Source organism: Phyllostomus discolor, chromosome 1 (assembly GCF_004126475.2).
Source record: "Phyllostomus discolor isolate MPI-MPIP mPhyDis1 chromosome 1, mPhyDis1.pri.v3, whole genome shotgun sequence".
Taxonomy (NCBI): Eukaryota; Metazoa; Chordata; class Mammalia; order Chiroptera; family Phyllostomidae; genus Phyllostomus; species Phyllostomus discolor.
Genome location: NC_040903.2, coordinates 209,959,843 through 209,979,794, shown reverse-complemented (window position 1 = coordinate 209,979,794; position 19,952 = coordinate 209,959,843). Strand labels below are relative to the sequence as shown.

Below are 19,952 nucleotides of genomic sequence, written 5' to 3'. Positions count from 1 at the left end.
TGAGTGGCCAGCCACTGGGGGCGTCTGGTCGGAGGGAGGTGAGAAGTGAATGCCCGGATGCAGGGCCTGGACCCAAGAGGGATGAATGTCAATGTCGGGAGAACCGGAGGGCCGGGCGGGATCTGGCTGGAAACGCACAGCCTCTCTCTCTTCAGGAGGAACCGTCTGACACACAGAATGAGGAACTTCCATGTAAAACAAAAAGTGTGTGTGTGTGGGGGGGGGGCTGGGGAGAGAAACCCGTAATCCTCAAAAACACCAACGCCCTACCAGACAACGAAAGGCCATGGGGGTGTCCCACACCAAAGGAGGGGAAAGATGCGAGACAGCTAACCCTGATACATGACCCTGACCCTGGGCTGGAGGAGGAGATGCTCACGGGGACCTTAGCAGACCCACTGACAGCCTGGAATACAGACGGGGGCGTACACAAGAGTGTTGTTGTATCCGTGCAGGCAGGTCCGAGGCAGGCCCCTCAGGCAGCTGCCTTCCTTTTCACCTTTCTCTCAAAACCGGCCATCCCCCCCCCCCCCCCCCCCCGGTCCCTGCTGTCTGGCTGTCACTAAGCACATGCACTGTCGAGTTTGGAAGTTGCTGTCAAGGGATCTCGTGTTGGAAAGGATTCCAGGATGCCCCCGCTCTCTGAGCAAACTGGGACTCGCCGAGAACGGACTTGCCCCTTTCGGGCCCCAAGCGGTCTCCCCGGTAACAACACCTCAAGGCCTAGGGAGCCCCTGGCCCTGACTTCACCCTGAGCCCCGGCAAGGCCCGGGGGCAAACGATCGCCCAAACGAGAAGTGCAGATGGGGGCGGTCTCAGGAAAGCTCCTCCGAAGGAGGTTGTCTAGGGTGACGGGACCTTGCCTCGTCCCCCAGCCACAGAACAATGTCTTCTGTCGGCCTGTCCATAGCCCAGCTGGCCTGCCCGCCCAGGGGAAGCGGGGGAGCCCTGTCCTGGCACGGCCCCCCGCGAGGGGCTGTGCCTCGGGGTCGGCATCTGCACCTGTTGTTTCTAACGCCCGCACGTGAACAAGCGTGGCTCCCGAGCATCGGGGGTCCTAGTCTCCTCCCTTCGGGAAACAGCTCCCTCGGGTGAGGAAACCGGGCCTTCAGGGGTTAAGGGACTCATTCCGCGGTGCACAGGTCATAAGCAAGTGCCAGGTCAGGGACCAGGCCCGAGGCCGTGTGGCTGCGGAGGTGGCCGTCCTGCTTCCCTCTCCCACCGCCGCAGCTGTCATGCGCAGCTCCTCAGGCGGCCCCACGGAGCCTGTCTGTCCGTCTGCAGGCGTGCTGTGATGGCCGGTGACAGCCGGTCTGATGACCCCCCTCCCCACATCTGCACCCCCACCCAAGCCTCCTGACTCTGCAGCTGTCCCATCGAGAAGGGAAGTCCGGCTCCTCGCCCCTCCAGGTTGGGCGGGTCCCTGACGAGGCCAGTCAGTGCCACTGTTCAGAGTGGCTTCGTGCCGGTTCAGGCCCGGGCCCTGCGATGCCTCATGGGCTCTGTGCATTCTCTGGGGCCACCACCCACTGCCACGGGCACACGCCTGGGCGCACCTGCGGGCGAGTGAGGGCTGCGTGGCCTAGTCACTCCCACTGCAGACCAGTCAGCTGCCCACCGACCACGGGACATGTGAGCAAGGCCACCCTGGACCAGCCAGCCTCTGAGCAACCCCCGTGCCCACAGACCCTCGGGCCAGCACGGCTACACGCAGGCCCCTCCGACCGGGCCAGCATCACCGCTCAGCTGACTATGAGCACTGAGAAGTGCTAACAGACTTAGGTGGCTGTTACGGGGTGAACTGTGTCCCCCTAAAATTCGTATGTGGAACTCTTGACCCTCCGTACCTTGGAAGGTGACCTCACTCGGAAAGGGGGTCATTGCAGATGTGATCAGTTAAGTGAGGCTGTACTGCAATGGGGGGCCCTCATCCAGCGGGACTGATGCCTCTATAAAAGGGGGCCTTTGGACACACACGCACGCAGGGGGATCGCCACGTGACGGTGGGGGTAAGGTGTCCCGAGCCTGGGAACACCGGTGGTGGGAGGGAGGCGTGGAGCCCCTCCCTTCCCAGAGCCTTCCAGGGGCGTGACCCTGCCGACACTCGGAGCCCAACCTTCCCACCTCCCCCGCCCCCAACCGTGAGAAAACACATTTCCGTTGCGCAAGCACCCAGTTCGCAGTACTTTGTCCCGGCAGCCCTAGGAAGCCAACGCTGCTCTCGTAATTCACACACATGGGCACCGTGCGGGCTGGTTCCCCTGCCTGCCTCCAGCCGACCGCGGCCCTCCTCCTGGTACTCCCGTGCCCAGGAGCTGTGTCCCCACCATGCCCAGTTCTGCCCCAGTGGCCCTCTGAGCCTGTAAAGTCTTCTCTGTAGCTTCCAGAGGGTCTGGGGGTCTCGGCGGGGGAGGAGTCACAGGCCCACACAATCTCGCAGCCCGGAGAGTGCCCCCAGCCCCGTCCCTCCCGCCTGCCCCGCCTACCTGGGTTGCCGAGGGCCATGGAGTCATAGATGAGCTTGCAGGTCTTGAGCAGAATGGAGATCTTCTTCTCGGGCGAGTAGGCCTTGTGCATGCTGGCGAACTTCTGCAGGATCTTCTCCATGACGGGCACCTCCGGCACGCTGGTGGTCACGCCCAGGTCGGTGGTGGTGGTGGCCAGGACCACCAGCTGGTTCTCCTTGAGCTGCTGCAGCGAGCCGTCCTTGCTGTGGATCTCCCGGAGGCGCAAGTCGATGGCTTCCTTCAGGGGCTTCAGCACGCACTTGTACAAGGAGGACTCCACAATCGCTTCTGTGGGCGGCCGAGAGAAGGAGGGTGAGGACTCCAGGGGTGGGGATCCTGCTGCCAGGCTGTGGCTCCACCGCGCGGCGACCCCATGTCCCGACCCCTGGGAAAACACGCTGGCAGCCCCGGCAGTTGCAGCCCCAGGCTCTGCCGCGTGAGCCAGTGCAGCACACGCACCAGAGAGCCACACCCAGAAGACACGGGCCCAGGAGCCCGCAGATGGACACACTGTATCCAAATGCTCTTCACCGGGCCTGGTGCGGATTAAACTCTCACAGGGCCGCCTCTCATTCCCACGGGAGCTGTGCAGCTGTCTGTGGGGGTCCCGGGCACCCAGTAAGTGTTGGCTGGAATTATTCCTGACGTCCCTCTTCCTGTCCCCGAACCCACTGGACGCCAGTCTCAAGAGTGCAGTAGTACACCCAGACACTGGTTTCTCACTACTTCCGAGGCCACCACCTTGGCCTGAGCTACCATCCTCTCTCGCCTCAGTTGTGCTGGGGGCCTCTTACTCTGGCCCTTTACACCCCATCGTCAACACACAAACCGGCGTGACCCTGTTGTGGCACGTCGGACCACGACGCCCCTGCGCTTGGAGCCCCCCAGTGGCTGCCACCTCGTAGACGCAGAAGCTGAAGTCATCCCTGTGCCCTCCCAGGCCCCTCGGCGATCTGTCCCTGGGATCTCTGTCACTCAGCACCTCGCTCGCCCCCTTATGCTCTTGCTGCTCCAGCCACCCTGGTCTCCCCACCCTGGTCTCCCTGCAGCTCTACCACCTGCCACGCCCACCCCCGCCCCAGGGCCTTTGCACCTGCTGCTCCCTTTGCCTGGAGCATTCGCTTCCCAGCTATCCACATGGCTTATTCCCTCACTGTCCAAATGTCGTCTTGTCCGAGAGGCACCCTGATCCTCTAGCGCAGTGGGAGTCAACAAGCGCTGACCTCACGGCGGCCCTGCAACACACATGCCATTACCCCCGCTCTGCCGACAGACCAGCCCGGGCTCGAGCGGTGTGGGCCACACCGCTAGCTGGGGGCCGGGCAAAGACTTGAAGCTGTATCTACCCACTTGACACCAGGGCGATGTTCAGCTGCCTTGGGTGACAGTCGAGAAACATTCTTGGGAAGTCTTTTTGGCCCTGCCCTATCCCCGGGGAGGAAAGTCTCAGCTATTGTCTCCTCATCTGCAAAATGAGAGGGTTGCTTCGGCCCAGCCCTCCTCACCCCCAGGTCCCTTTGTCCCTGCGAGCCTCCACGTCTCCTGCAGAGACCGGCGCTGGCCCTCAGCAGCCACACGCCAGAACCTCTTGCCTCGAATTTGCCTCCATGTGACTTGCCTCCCTGATAAAACCAGGAGCATCCTGAGGGCTGGGCCCTGCCCGGCCTCTTTGGTGGGCTGAGGTTCTCCCACCGTCCCACTGGGCACGTGGGTAGAAGCACGAGGCAGCATGGCAGAGCGGTCAGCTCCTTAGTTAAGTGTAGGGGGGGAGATGGATGTTCTCAGACGAGACCCCTCCCGCCCGCCTGCTCCCAGCCCGCTCCCCGGACTGACCCAGCTCCTCCTGGGAGTGCAGGGCGGGGTCCACCAGCGCCTTGAGCTCGGTGCTCTGCAGCAGGTAGCTCTTGAGCTGGGTCATCATGGTGCGGATCTCCTGCAGCATCTCCGTGCTGCAGGCCTGGCGCGCCATCATCTCCAGGCTGTACACCTTGTAGTCCTGCACCAGGCTGCCGAAGTACGAGGCTTTGTCCTGGGCCAGCTCCACCACCTTCTTGTACAGCTTGCGGTCGTTGGAGAGGAAGGCGTGGAAGACGCTGGTGAAGCTCGCGAGGCTCAGGCGGTGCCGCGCCTTGCCCAGGATCATGGAGGGCTTCTTCTTCACGCTGGGGCTGTTGAACTGCTCCAGCTCCTCCTCCGTGCTGCTGGTCGAGTAGGAGTCCTGGTCTGTGGCCGAGGCGGGCACTCCCACGCTGTCCGAAAGGGAGGCCAGGGAGCCTTTGAACTCTGGAGTGCTCTGGGGTCGGGCGCTGGCCTGGGTGCTCGGGCTCTGAGTCCTGGCTTGGGAGGCAGGGCTTTGGCGTCCCTGGGGTGGGCCCGGGGGGGGTTTCTCAGGGGTGCCCTCCTCCATGGAGAGCTCAGCGCTCTCCAAGGGGCTTGGGAGGATGGAGGCCAGCTGCCGGGAGACCCGTTTCTTCCTGGGAGGCGGCACTGGGGGTTGCCGCATCTTCCTGGACAACTCTGGCACGCTAACCAGATCGCCGGCTTTGGGCACTGCTTCCTGGCCTGGCTCAGCGGTCCTCGGGGGCCTGCCCTCAGGGCTGTCCGAGGTCCCCTGCAGAGGCAGGCAGGGCGGGGGTGCCCTGGAAAGACCTGGCTGGTCCCTCTGCGCCATCGCGCCCCTGTCCGCCTTCCCCTCACCCTGGTCCTCCGGGGAGCCCTTCTCGGACACTCGGCGTCTGGGAGGAGCGGCAGGGGTGCCCTTCTTCGCCGGCCTGGGAGGGGCGGGGGCCTGCTGCGGGGGGCTGAGGGCTGTCCCCGGCTTGACCTTCTCCTCCCTGAGAGGGCCCAGGCCTGCGGGGGGGCAGGGCAGCCTCTCACAGGCTGTCATGGGGAGCTGGTTTGGATGGTCTAGGGGGCCAAGGACATGGGGGGCCAGGCGGGGGGCAGATGCTGGCGACGCGGCGGGAGGGGCCTCTGGAGGTTGGGGAGAAGCCACAGGGGCAGAACCGGGCAAAGGGCAAGCCGGAGGTGGGACGGGGGGTGGAGGAAGTCGGGTGGGACTGAGGGGATGGAGGAAGGACACCGGGGGCGGGGGTGCTGGGCGGCGAGGGGCCCACCTGGAGGTGGGTGAGGTAGAGTCCGAGGTGGGAGGCAACGGGCCAGAGGGGCAGCTTCTAAGGGGCAGCAGGCCGGCAGGCGAGACGCTGCCGCAGTCCTCGATGAAGATCGGGTTCACGAACCACAGGCGGTCGCTTCCTAGGGAGAGTTCGATTTCACACGAGCAGTTTTCGTCGTGGGAAGCGGGCCTGCGGCTGGAGGCCGGGGCCGCCCTGGGGGCTGAGTCCCTCGGGGGTTCCGCCGGGCTCCCACCAGCTCTCCGGGGGTTCAGCGAGGAGTCCCAGAAGCCTGTGGAAACAAGAGAGGAAGAGGTGCTCAGTCCTGGAGCTGGGCCCCCCTGCTCGTCCGGGGGGTGGGAAAGTGGGTGGGGCGGGAGCAGGGCCGTGGGAGGGCTGGGAGGCCGGCGCAGCACCCACCTCACTGCTCCCCCGGGGCTGTGTTGCCCTCTCCGACTGTTTTAAACCTCTCCCACCACTTCCTGCCGCGAGAGGGGAAGCCCCACAAGATCCTCCCCTGCAGTGCGGGGGGTGGGGGTGGAGCCAGGCGGGGCCGGCTTCAGTCCCGCCCCTTGGTGTGTGTGAGGGACTGCCGTGGAGGGCACCAGGGACACAGGGTGCTGGTCACTTGATTGTTCTCGGCCTCTGCCCAGTCGTCTCTAGAATGGAGGGTCCCCACGGGGGGGATGCTGTGGCCCGTTCTGGCCACCCCCAGTCGCTCCGTGTAGAAAGAACACACCTGTGGCTGGCGGCTACCGAGCTCAGGCCTGGCCGTCCGAGCGGGGGACGCCTGCCCACTGTGAAATGTCTCACTCCGGCCAATCCTGATGTTAACACGGGAAGCTGCCCATCCCCCCAGTGTGTGCATGGCAGGGGGTGGGTGTCGGAAACAGGGCCTCCTGCACCGCTGAGCTGAGCTCCAGCACAGGATTTCCTCCTGACCTAGCCCTCAGGACAGCCCACGGCCGGGACCACCAAAGTACACCTGTCCCCAGCCAGGCGTTGGTGGTCAGCACCTGGCTTGTCCTGCGTCAGGGGCATGGGACGTCCCCCCTGCAAGGGCACTGGGGGCCAACTGGCTCGGCGGTTCTTGGCTCCTGGGTACCAAGCCCTGCAGAGCATCCGACGGAGGCTCAGGACCCTCCCACAGGGGCCCTGGGCACTGTGCCTGGGGACCCATTTCAGTCGGCCTGTGGCCACCCTGAGCCCACGCAGGCAGCTCCTCCTGGGGCAGGGCGCGGCGGGGGGGGGGGGGGGGCCCGGGTGTTGTTCAACTTATTAACTTGAGAGATTCACAGTGCAGACGCCCTTGCGTGGGAAGGCCAGGCCTCTGGACTCTCGCCCAGAGCGCCTCGACTCTGGCAGTGATCCGTCACGAAGAAAACCACTGAACAGAACAGGCGGGGCTGTAACAGGAGCACCCACACTGGGCCTGGCTGGGCGGGCCGCCTGCTGGGCAGATCGGCGCCCTGGTCCGGGACCCCAGGCCGTCGGCGTGAGTCCTGGCGTCATCCCTGTGTCACAGATGGAGTGAGAGCCCCAGAGGGAGTGAAGCCTTGCCCACGGTCAGCGGGTTGGCGAGCGAAGGAGCCGGGGTTCGGAGAAGCCAGATGAGCTCGAAGGGTGTGTGAGCTCAGCCGCTGTGTGAGGCGGCCTTCCTTCCTAGGAACTTGCCACACTTCCTATCTCAGTTGCTCGGCCGGCGCGAGTGAGTACGGGGTGGCGTGCACCCCACAACTGGGGATGTGGCAAGAGCACAACAGGTTCCTGACACTGAGAGAAAGCAGACCTCACGAGGTGGCTGAGGGCCGTGGGTGCGTGCCTGCCCTGAGGGGTGGGCACTGTCATGGACGTGGGTGTTCGCCCCCTTGGTGGCCAGGTGACCACAGACCCAATCAAGGTGAACAGGGCGTGACCCCCGGACAAGGTACAGCTGAGAAACTGGCAAAAGAGCCTGCACGTCCCCTCTGAGGCGGGGCTGTTGCGGGCAGGACCATGGGGCTCACGGTTCAGCCCTGTCCCGGGCAGAGACCCCGTGTCTGGCTGTCTGTCTCCACAATAACAAGGACGACAAACTTGCATGTGACTATTTCCAATTTGCAGAGCGCTGTGCACATCCCAGCCACTACCTGGGTCTTGCACTTAACTTTCACAGGTAGCTACTGACCCATCCATGCCAAACCCACTCTCCCAGGTGCTCTGCGTTGAGGCCACAGCTCTCCTGGCCTCGGAGAACGTGGTGGAAGCCCCGCGCCTGCCTGCGCAGCCCCAACCCCGCTGCCTCCTCGGAAGGCCCAGCCACGCCGCCAGTCTGGCTCGGGGTGAGCGGGACAGGCCCCCGATGCTCACCTCCAAGTTCCCAGAAGCCCTCCCTTTGGGCGAAGGTGGATGTCACGGGGGAGAGGATAAACAGAAGTGCCCACCCAAGCCTGGGCACGTTCATTATTGCTCTCCAAGATCATGGCCATCGGCTGCCCCCCCCCCCCACTCCCTCTCTCCCTGTGACACCACGTTGGGCACATAGTAGGTCCTCAATGGCTGTTTGTTCAGAATCACTACCAACCCTTTAGCCTGGCGCTCGAGGCCTGTGGGATCTGAATCTGCACATCTTTTCCAGCGTCCCCTGCGGGGTCTTCACCCCGTTCTCTGTGGCTCCCTTCGTCCCACACGCGCACGCCCTGGGCTGCCCTCTTCCGTCTCGGCAAATGCCGCTCGCTCTGCTCGGAATGCTCTCCCAGCCTCTCCGCTGGCAAACTCCCACCCGCCCTTTGAGCCTCGAGTCAAGTGCTCTCTGTTTGGTAGGGTCTTCCTGGCACATCCAGGCCCTCCCCACCACACTCTCTACAGTAATTCTGTTTTTGTCTGACTCCCCTCCACCCCTCCACCCCTCCCAGACTCTGTCTGAGCTTCCCGGAGGCAGCCGCGGTGCTTCATCGCCCTGTGTGTCTCCCGCACCGGAGACAGCGCAGGGCACGGAGCAGGGGCTCAGCCCTTCGGCTTGCACAGGTGTGTTAGCTTGGCCAGAGCGGGGAGGAGGGGCTCTGACGGGCATGGCGTGGGCAAGGCTGGTTTGGATGGCGAGGTGGGGACAGCCTGAACCATGGGAGGATGTCTAAAGGCACGAGAAGGAAGAGGTGAGACAACGAGAGGAGGGAGGGAGGCAGAAAGGGGGGCCGCAGAGCTCCCTGAGGGGACAGGCCACCAGCCAGGCAGCCCGACTCAGGATAGCAAGGAGGGTCCATGATGCACAGATTGAAATAAGAAACAACAGCGCGTTTACTACAGCTCAGAGTTGGGTTCTGGCGGGTGTGGAGCAGGCCCTGGGGCTCAGGGCGATGGGCCCCGGGCCTGGGTGGCGGCACCCTGGTGGGCAGCCAATGCCACTCAAAGGGGCGGGGAAAGCTGAGACCCGAGGGGCTGCCCTTTAGGGTCTGGGGACCTGTTAGGGAACCACCACAGTGGCCGTGCAGGGTTTTACATTAAAAAAGTAAAAGTAAAAGGGAAGTAGGTCACCTTCCCGCAGAGGAGAAGTGGAAGGCTCTCATGCAACCCTGGCAGCTGCGACTCGGTAGATGTCGGTGCCCGATGGCGCCACGCCAGGCGTCGGCTCAGCGGCCCGGCCTCCCCTCGGGGCCCCTGCCCTCACCTCCCCTGAGCTGCCCGTGGCCTCCTGCGCCTGACATGGAGGTGCCTCTCGCCAGGGCCTCACCCCTACTGTCCTCAGAGGGCCTGGCCGGGCCAGGCACTGGGCTGCAGGCCCAGGGGGCCACTCTCGGGGAGCCCAGGCTAGGGACAGGACAGAGAGGGCGTGAGTAAATGCAACCAAGTGTTCCAGATGCCAGGGAAACAGCTCAAAAGTCCAACAAGTCCAGCAAATAAAAACTTTGTGGCATCCCCAACGGCCATTCAAACTTGAGTTTTCGATTCATTTTGAATAACCAGGAACGTTCTCATTATGTAATATAAAGGAAAAAGCAAATTACATGCCAGCTTGGAAGAGCTATAGAACACGTGCTTTTTCTAAACGTATTCCACACACTGCGGGCAGGGCGGGGAGCGCTGGCACATGCAACCCCGAGTGACCACCGCTTTCTCGGGGCGCCTTCCGCGCTTAGGATCATGTGCACAAAGTTTAGTGCCGGCCGGCTCCCTACGTCCGTTTTGTGGCCCCAAGATTACTCGTCTACGCCCTGCCCTTTCAGATGCCGGCTTCCCCAAGGCCAGACTCAGAGCGTCTCACGCCGGCTCCCGGGCGGCATTCGGGGCGACCACAAGGTGCTGAGTTTGCAGACCGTCCGCTCCCTTCCGGCAACACCATCCGCGTCTGAGCAGCGGGGCTGGCGCAACTGCCTGGATATCGACTACGTTCTGCTCCTTTTGTGAAAGTGAGCAGGAGGCCAGAAAGACGACCCTGCTGACACCAGTGAGCAGAAACACATGGGCCTCACAAACTCACCCCTGCACACTGGTGCGGCCACTAAGGGAAACAGGAGGGAGTGGAAAGTAAAAACGGGGCGGCCTTATGACCCAGGGAACCCGCTTCTAGGAGTCCATCCGAAGAAGCTCCACACACTGATTCGAAAGAATACGTACACCCTATGTTCATCGCAGCGTTATTCACAATAGCCAAGATCAAGAAGCAACCCAAGTGCCCATCAATAGCGAGTGGATCAAAAAGCTGTGGACTATTACTCAGTCGTGAAAAAGAATAAACTCTTACCCTTTGTGACAGCATGGATAGACCTAGAGGGAATGATGCTAGGTGGAATAAGTCATTCAGGGAAAGACAAAGATCATATGACGTTACTTACATGTGGAATTTAGAGAGCAAAACAAACAAACAAACAAACAGACAGAATAGAAGCAGATTCATGGATACAGAGATCGGACTGAGGGTGGCCAATGGGGGCGGGGGCTGGGTGAGAAAGGTCAAGGGCGTGAGAAGAACAGATTGGCGGTCACAGAACAGTCACGGGGTATAAAGCACAGCGCGGGCAATATGGTCAATAATATTGTCATAACTACGCAAGGTGCCAGGTGGGTACTGGAAACCTCAGGGACCCCTTTGTAAAGCACATGATTGTCTAGCCACAATTCTGTACACCTGTAACTAATGTAAAACAACATTGAATGTAAACTATAACTGAACAAATAAGAACTTATTCCAACTGCACTACGGTCAGGTGGGCACGGGGCTGGATCAGAGGCCGGCCGGTGGAGGCAGAGGGGAACAGGAACCGAAAGCTAAGGAGACACTGGGTGCGGCTGCCGGGAGCCGGCCGCGTAGGCGGGGAACCCCTGTGCCCACCAGGCGTGTCTGACCTTCTCCGTTTCTAGGAGATTCCCCGGTGTCCTTTCACTGAGTCCCTTTTATCTACGCCACCTTGGTTGGGTTTCAGTTCTCCACCACAGCAGTGCCTTGCCTGGGACGATACTCGGCGTGCTGGGCACAGCGCCTGAGCATCCTGGCCCCCCGGCGAGGGCTGCTCTTTGCATATTAATGATCACGCACACGCAGGTGAAGGTGGGCGCGGCTCAGGCCTCCCCGTCTCCGAGCCAAGGCCTTGGCCTGACCGTGCCCGCCCAGCTCTGCATGGAACCAGGGAAGAACTACTCAGATGATCCTCGCTTCGTGTCCTTCCGCCCTTGGGGCACCAGCTCCGATGAGAACCTCCAGTTCCTAGGCTGCCAGGGCCCTAAGCGGTTTCATGTAAATCCCCTTCTCTAGGAAGTGCGTGCCCACGCATGAGCCTGAACTGCCACCAGCTTCCCAGACGGCCACCCCCGCCCCTCTTCCGTTGTGCCTGAGGTCAAGTTCTCTGTGACAGAAGGCCTTGTCTATTCCAGAAATGAACGCCAGGGATGCCAAGGGTTGTAGCAAACCGACCCCCCTCAGAGGGCATCCTCCTCAGGCTAAGCCCCTCCATCTCCCCTGCCCTCCCAACCCAGCTTCAAGCTGGCCAGTGACTGCTCGCGGCAAAGACAGCCGGGAAGGTCAGGAGGGGTGGCTGAGGGGCCGCCGGGAGGCTGTGCCAGGGGGTCACAAAGCCCTTGGTGCTCATCCCAATTTGTCCCTGGCCCACCTGGGCACCATGACACGTTTCTCAGCTGTGCTGAGACTTGGTTTTCTGTCTTTCAAATGGGGACACAGAAGTTGCGCGAGACAGTGCTCGGTGTGTGGCAGGGAGAGTGTCACCCATGCCATTTGGACTGTGTGACTTACAACTGTGACCTGTTCCCCAGTCAAACTTCTGGGAGGGTACCTGGGGCTGAAATTCAGTGTTTTTTTCCCAGTATCAACGGGAAACCGGTCCTGAGGTTTACAAACTGGGTAAATCAGACCTAGGAGAGTCCGGGTCAAGGGTGAAGGGGCAGCGTGGGGGAGTGGGGGCTGCTGCAGCTAGACCGGCTGGCTCAGGTCCCAGCGCTGCCACCGGCTGTGTGACACTGGACATGTTACTTAAGCTCTCATGCCTCAGTTTTCTCTGCCACAAAGTGGGGATTATTGCAATCACAGAACCTGCTTTACAGGGTTGTTTGAAGATTTTCAGATAGCCCTGGCTGCTGTAGCTCAGTGGATTGCGCGTGGGCTGCGAACCAAAGCGTCGCAGGTTCAATTCCCAGGCAGGGCACATGCCTGGGTTGCAGGCCATGACCCCCAGCAACCGCACATTGATGTCTCTCTCTCTATCTCCCTCCCTTCCCTCTCTAAAAATAAATAAATAAAATCTAAAAAAAAAAAAAGATTTGCAGATCAAGAGGCCAGAACGTAGCCAGTGCTCATGACATGCTGACTCCCCGGGGCCTGGTGACGTGCGCTTCCTCATTGTTGGCCACGGGCTTCTTTGCGGCGTCTCTCACATGGCCGCCCCGAGGCCTCTCTGGGTGTCGGACAGCAGCCTGGCCCGGGAACCAGCGGGCACCTTCTCCAACCTCAGGTGTGCCCTCCACCTCTTCTGTGACCCGGTCCCGTCTGTCATCGCTTCTTCCCTCGGGCCTGCACCGGCGAGCCGGGCAGCACCCCGTCCCGGGCATTGTGCGCAGCCGTGTGCCGTGCCTGGCCCCGGGCCTGGTTCAGTCTTGATAAAAACTGACGGAGGAACTGCTTGGGTCGAAGCCATGACCAGGCCTCTGCCCGGGAGTCGCAGCCCTTGGAAGCGGCTGGCCTGGCTGCCCAGGGGTCAGCAGGGCGAGGCCCTCGTCAGCACCCAGCAGAGCCTGACACGTGGAAAGGGCCCAGTGGACGTGAGATCGTCACGCTGTTACGTGGAAGGGCTAGGGTCAGAAACCCTCTTGTCCTTTCTCTGCCTTGCTCTTCCGCTCCCTCTGCATCCCTCAAAGGTCAGAGGGGTAAGGGGCAGGGTGCGCTGTGCAGCTGGTGGGGCAGGGGGCAGGCCAAGGGGCGGGGGCACACATTTCAGTTCATGATCACGTTCACCCTGCTTTTCCTTCTGGCACGGATGGGGCTGTGGCGGCTGCTGGCACTCAGCTCTCAGGCGACCACTGAGAAGGACCTCGGTGTCTGTTTGCTTCGGCCTCTCCCAGAGCCACGCCCTGACAATGGGTCACCATGCTGGCCCAGGCCAGCGTGGGCCCCTCAGATCTCCCAGGCAGCTGGTAAAAGCCTCCATTGTGAAGATGGGAGACTCTCCTGTTGCTGGGGCTCAGCAGCCTGGGGCAGGGCTGCAGCTGGTCCCACAGGAGCTGGACTCAGGGTCCGGCTTGGTCGCAGCCCAAGGGGCCATCCCTCTGCACAGGTGGTCAGCAGGGGCAGTTCAAGGGCCCTGCTTCCTCAAGGCCTGCCCCGCCCCTGAGAGCAGACTTACCCAGGCCCAGGTTGGAGATGGTCTTGAGGTCTGAGAGGCTGCTGGCCTCCAGGATGGCCTGTGGCAGCCTTAGCGTGAAGGGCAGTAAGTCTCTGTGGAAACACAAAGGGTTGGACATCATGTCTGGGGGGGATCTCTGTGTCCGCTCCCCTGCCCCCGTAGCCCCCAAACCCACAGACCACAGCAGGAGGACCCCAGCAACTCCGTTGGCTGCGGGGTGTCCACGTGGACTGGAAACTTCCCTGGGGTGGAGGGGGCACAGCCCCGAGGCTGCGGGAGCACCCAGTTGGATCCAGGTCCCGGGCTGGCACGAGGGACCCAGAGATGTGGGAGACCCTCCATGGGAGGAGGGGGGCACAGCTCTTCCCTAGCTTTCCTGGACTGGGAAGCCCAGGAAACTTCCGTTAAAGGCTCTATTCTGAGTAAAGCGAGTGACCCACCCCTTCCTGCCCTTTGACCCTCACTGCTCCCCACTGAGATGTGCAGTGAGCACACAGCCAGGCTTCTCCCATGAGCACACAGCCAGACACCCCCAGTGAGCACACAGTCAGACACCCCCAGTGAGCACACAGTCAGACACCCCCAGTGAGCGCACAGTCAGACATCCCCAGTGAGCACAGTCAGACACCCCCAATGAGCACACAGTCAGACACCCAGAGTGAGCACACAGTCAGACACCCCCAGTGAGCACACAGTCCGACACCCCCAGTGAGTGCACAGCCAGACATCCCCAGTGAGCACACAGTCAGCCTCCCCAGTGAGCACACAGTCAGACATCCCCAGTGAGCACACAGTCAGACATCCCCAGTGAGCGCACAGCCAGACACCCCCAGTGAGCACACAGTCAGACACCCCCAGTGAGCACACAGTCAGACATCCCCAGTGAGTGCACAGCCAGACATCCCCAGTGAGCACACAGTCAGACACCCCCAGTGAGTGCACAGCCAGACATCCCTAGTGAGTGCACAGCCAGACACCCCCAGTGAGCACAGTCAGACATCCCCAGTGAGCACACAGTCAGCCTCCCCAGTGAGCACACAGTCAGACACCCCCAGTGAGCACACAGTCAGACATCCCCCGATGAGAACATAGTCAGACATCCCCACTGAGCACACAGCCAGACACCCCCAGTGAGTGCACAGTCAGACATCCCCAGCGAGCACACAGTCAGCCTCCCCAGTGAGTGCACAGTCAGACACCCCCAATGAGCACACAGACATCCCCCAGTGAGCACAGTCAGACACCCCCAGTGAGCACACAGTCAGACATCCCCCGATGAGAACATAGTCAGACATCCCCAGTGAGCACACAGCCAGACACCCCCAGTGAGTGCACAGTCAGACATCCCCAGCGAGCACACAGCCAGACACCCCCAGTGAGTGCACAGTCAGACATCCCCAGCGAGCACACAGCCAGACACCCCCAGTGAGTGCACAGTCAGACATCCCCAGCGAGCACACAGTCAGCCTCCCCAGTGAGTGCACAGTCAGACATCCCCAGCGAGCACACAGTCAGCCTCCCCAGTGAGTGCACAGTCAGACACCCCCAATGAGCACACAGACATCCCCCAGTGAGCACAGTCAGACATCCCCAGTGAGCACACAGTCAGACATCCCCAGTGAGCACACAGTCAGACATCCCCAGTGAGCACACAGTCAGCCTCCCCAGTGAGCACACAGTCAGACATCCCCCAATGAGAACATAGTCAGACATCCCCAGTGAGCACACAGTCAGACATCCCCAGTGAGCACACAGTCAGCCTTCCCAGTGAGTTCAGGTAGACATCCCTGACCACGCTCAGTCAGTTGCTTAATCTGCTGCTGTCTTTGGTCTGAACGGGGACCTGTTCAGGGGTCTCTCCAGAGACAGCCCAGCAGGGACTCAGAAACCCTCCCCCTTTGTTGTGCAGATAGGGAAACTGAGGCCCAGAGAGGGAAAGGAGTATGTCCGGACCCCAGGGTGGGTTGAAGACACAGTGTGCTGAGCCCTAGGCCTCCTGACTTCCAGGCCAGCGCTGTGTCCAGGGGCCAGGAAAGGGGGGTGTGTCTCTGCAGGGTCCCCAGGATGGATGGTCCCAACTCCACGCCTCGTCCCATCACACACAACCTCCCCCCTCCCTTCAAACCCGCTTCACAAGGGACTCATTCCTGCATGAGACATGACAGTACTTTCTAGGACCCATCAAGGCCCAAGACTGTATTCAAGGCCCATCCCAGTCTGACCCTGACCTCCCCTTCCCAGCCACACCCACCGCTCTACCCACCTTCCCCCCAAGCCCCAATTCAACCTTTGCATTCATTCATTCATTCATTCGGGACCCGAATCCCCTGGGGGAGCTGCTAAAGTGCATATTCCAGATCCCAGTGAGCGCCCAGGGGTGCCCAGGGTCAGGTGTGGTGGTGGACCGGGAATGACGTTGTTAAACAGCTCTCCAGGGGGCGCTGGTGGACACAGCCTTGGGAGGGAATCCCAACTCCCAAAGCAGGGGCTGAGGGGCTGTCAGTATGAATGAAAATTAAGGCGCTCTCCAGACAGGTATGTAGGTATGTATTTCCTTATCAACCACTGAGTCTATGAGAAAGCATTCACAGAGAGAAAATGTCAAAATGAGGTTTTTAGAATAAGTGCTCTAACACCCCTTCCCCCATGCCGACACACACATTCTGGTGGGTCAGCTTGCACAGCTCCCAGGGTGCAAACGCCCTGCCCTGGAGGCCTCTGTTCTAGCTGGCGCCTTCCCGACTTTCTGGACCACGGCTGCCAGTAAGAGACGCGTCTCGGTTCATGGTGCTGGGCACGTAACACACACACCCCTCAAACCCACTTCACAAGGGACTCATTCCTGCATGAGGCACGATGGTACTTTCTAGTCTAGTTTACTTTTTCATTAAAGAAGAGCCAGGCCCTGGCCAGTGTGGCTTGGTTGGTTGGAGTGTCATCCTGTAAACCAAAATGTCACGGGTTCAATTCCCAGTCAGGGCACATGTCTGGGTTGTGAGTTTGGTCCCAGTTGGGGGGCATTCAAGAGGCAACTGGTCAATATTTCTCTCATAGCGATGTATGTCTCTCTCTCTCTCTAAAAGCAATAAAAAAGTCCTCAGATGACGATTAAAAAGCAAGAGAGAGAGACTGTTATGACCCATTCAACTGACTTGATGACCCCCTCTGGGTGTTTTCTGATATCAACAACCAATCCACCGTCACCAACGGGGTGTCCCACAAGGTACTTCGGTTCTGACACTACCCGCCTGGGGTTAGCACAGACTGATCTCTTTGTCCTTACATTGTCAAATAAAAAAATGACAATAGTCAACACTACGGTGGCCGTCCGGGGTGAATGCCCTGTGTGGGACCATAACTATGGAGGTCATACAATAGAGTGGCCCCTTATAGGTCACATCGTGTAAAGCTGCATCTGATTGGTTAATTTCATGATACCAGAAATCCTTATATACAAGAATAGGCACCTGATTTTTTTTTAAAAAGTCCCTTTAGAGCAAAAAGGGCAGGTAACTGGGCAGGTAACTGCTATTATTTTTTTTATAAATCAATCAAAACTATACCTATTTTTTGTCAGATCAGCAAAAAAATATAACATTGTCTTGGTGTGCCACAGAAACCTGGTAATGAGTGTATGTGTGCCCTGAGATGGAAAAGGTTGAAAATCTCTGCCCTGGTCACTGGGTGTCCCTGGTGGTCAGCCCCATCTTGAGGGGCTGTACCTGTGCAACCTCCTAGCATAAGCTCAGGTATGACAGAAAGGGGCTGGATACCAAGAAGCGGTATACCTCATCCTGGTATTCAAGGCCCATCAGAGTCTGACCCTGACCTCCCCTTCCCAGCCACATCCACCGCTCTATCCACCTTCCCCCCAAGCCCTAATTCTACCTTTGTGTTAATACCTATACCCCAGGGTGCTGGGGACCACCCTGCCTGGTTTCAGAAGCTGTAAACCCCCCCCTCCATGGCTAAGGCTGTGTGGGCGACCTTCGGACCACAAGCCACTAAGGAGACAAAAGCTTATCTCCCTGGCAGGGGCGCCGCTTCTGCTCCTTTTACTTCACCCTGCCTGGCCCCCAACACTTGGTCGGTTAGCCAATGACGGGTAAGATTCCCCAAGTGGGGGAATGACCTAAGACAGGCACGATCACATGGAGGCCCCCAAGGAAAGACTTGGGGGGATATGGAGACAGGGGGTGATGGACCCTCGCCCCTCGGCTTGGACATAGCCTAAATCCTCATTCTGTCTGCGAGAAGTCTCCTAATCTCTTGGCTGCCTTACTGCCCCTGCCTGACTTAAGCCTGAAACAATGACAGAGAGTGGTGCAGCCCTGTGCTGGAAAGGGCGGGTTCCTCTGGAGATCAGGCCTAAGAAAGAATATGTAAAGTCCTGTGAAAACTGCTTTGTTTAGAATGCTCTCAATTAAATGATAAGGGTCCAAGCAAGAAGTGAGTTTGTTCCTCAAAGTTTTTTTTTTTCTTCTTTTTTTTTCTTTTTTTTAATTTTAATTATTGTTCAAGTACAGTTTTCTCTCCCCTACTCCCATGTTCCTCAAAGTTTTATGGCTAACAGATCCTGACTTGGAATAGGCCCTCAGAGTTCTTTGTATGTTATCTGTTGTTTGATTCTTACTGCCTGACAATGATTAATGAGCTTTACATGTATTCCTGTGCAAATGAACCCAATAAAAGACCACTGAGGAACAGGCTCTTGGTTTCTCCTTTGAGAGATCTGTCACCTTTCCTCCCCAAGCAGATCATGTCTTGGTAGACTTATTCTCCTCCATGGAGGCCAGGGACAAGGGGACCCTGTGGGCGGAGACAGGCCCCCCCACAGCTGATCATGAAGGATGAAAGCCACCCCATCGCTCAGGGAGTCCCGAGGCTGTAGGAGCTCCGCGAGGCACCTGGACAGAGACCGCACCTCCTCGTGGGCCGTGACCCACAGACTGGAGAACACCGCACACTGTGTGTACAATCCTTTGGCCCGGGCTAATTTTCTCCTCCCCCTGAGGAGTGTGGCACCTCCCTAGGTCCTGGAAAGTTTTGGGGTGATCTGGGGAGCGCTTCTAAGATGTAAGACCAGGACCAGGAGAGCAATGTCTGAACCCCCTTGATGCCCACGGACCCCTCAGCTCCATCTCCTCACAAATCCCGGCTGACTTTTGTGGTTTTGAAAGTCAACCACTGTAGCCCTGGCTGGCATGGCTCAGTAGACTGAGCACTGGCCTGCGAACCAAAAGGTCGCTGGTTTGATTCCCAGTCAGGGCACATGCCTGGGTTGTGGGCTAGAGCCCCAGTTGGGGGCGTAAGAGAGGCCATAGGTTGATGTATCTCTCACACATCGATGTTTCCCTCCCTTTCTTTCTCCCTCCCTTCCCCTCTCTCTAAAAATAAATAAATAAAATCTAAAAAAAACCCGTTAACTACTATAGAAGGAAGAGCAGGAATTCATTTTGGTAATTTTTTTCTTAAGTGAGAGAAGGGGAGACAGACAGAGAAAGGCAGCCTGAACTTAGGAATCCGTAGACCCAGCTCACACCCCAGCTCTGCCATTCCTGGCAGGACGTCATTTTTACTTTCTGGTGTGACAGTGGGGACACGAGGCCCTCCCGTGGGCTGTGCCGAGAGGTAGGTGAGCTGGGGGACAGGAGCCGGCCGGCAGGGCCTGCACCGAGGGGCTGCTGTGTGTACTTCCTCCTCTCCCCCAGCACAGGCCCCAGGGCACCGCTCAGGGCCCCTGAGCAGCGGCTGAGGCTCCGCCCTCTCCCCACTCCCCAGGGCCATCCAAGGGTAAGACAGTGAGTGGCTCCTGGCTCAGGTGGCAGCTCCAGACAGGAGGCAGAGGACCAGCTCACCACCCCTCCCCTCCTGCTGGGAGGAAGGTGGTGGCTTCATCACGACACTGAGGGCCCCTTAGGATCCGGATATGTCCCAGAGAGGGCAGGTCCAAGGGGCCCCTCCCTCCCTTCCTTCCTCATTTCGCTTAACTGCACCCCCTCCGTGAGGCTACCGACTCCTGATCTCAACGTGTGCTGAGGATCAGGCCTCACGAACCTCCTAAGGGGCTCAGCAGAGACCTGCAGCATAGTAAGTGCTCCAGCCATGGTCAAGGGTGTTCACCCCGCTGCAGCCCAGGATTGCGGCCCTGGCATCTCCCCACTCCTCCCCACTCCTCCCCACGGTAGCCGCCCCACCCATCTGGTTCCCTATCTGTTGCCTGGGCAGAAGCCTCCCTCCACATGAAAGCTGCAGTGGTCCCGGCTGGTCTCCACCCTCCCCTTGCTTCAGTCCCACCGCCTGCTGCGGCCACCCTGCTGTCTGACTATGACAGCAGCGCGGCTCAGCGCACCTGCAGGAGGAAGTCCCCATTGCCCCTGGTCACGGCATTTGAGGCCTTCCGAGCATCTGATCTCCTACCCGTGTGTCTGGTTCCCACCAGGAAGCCCTCCCTGAGCCGCGTGTAGCTTTCCCACTGCCAAGCCTTAGCCTATGCTGTTTGCTCT

General features: G+C 59.9%; 1 protein-coding gene across 1 annotated transcript in view; it reads right to left on the bottom strand.

Moving 5' to 3' along the window:
* RIN3 (Ras and Rab interactor 3) overlaps window positions 1-19,952 on the bottom strand; it is a 106,669-nt gene that overhangs the window by 23,297 nt on the left and 63,420 nt on the right. The window contains exons 5-7 of the mRNA XM_028507998.2: window positions 13,447-13,538; window positions 4,341-5,912; window positions 2,487-2,795 (exon numbers count right to left, since the gene is read on the bottom strand). Of these exons, the coding sequence (XP_028363799.2) occupies window positions 2,487-2,795; window positions 4,341-5,912; window positions 13,447-13,538 (1,973 nt within the window). The remainder of the gene's footprint in view (window positions 1-2,486; window positions 2,796-4,340; window positions 5,913-13,446; window positions 13,539-19,952) is intronic.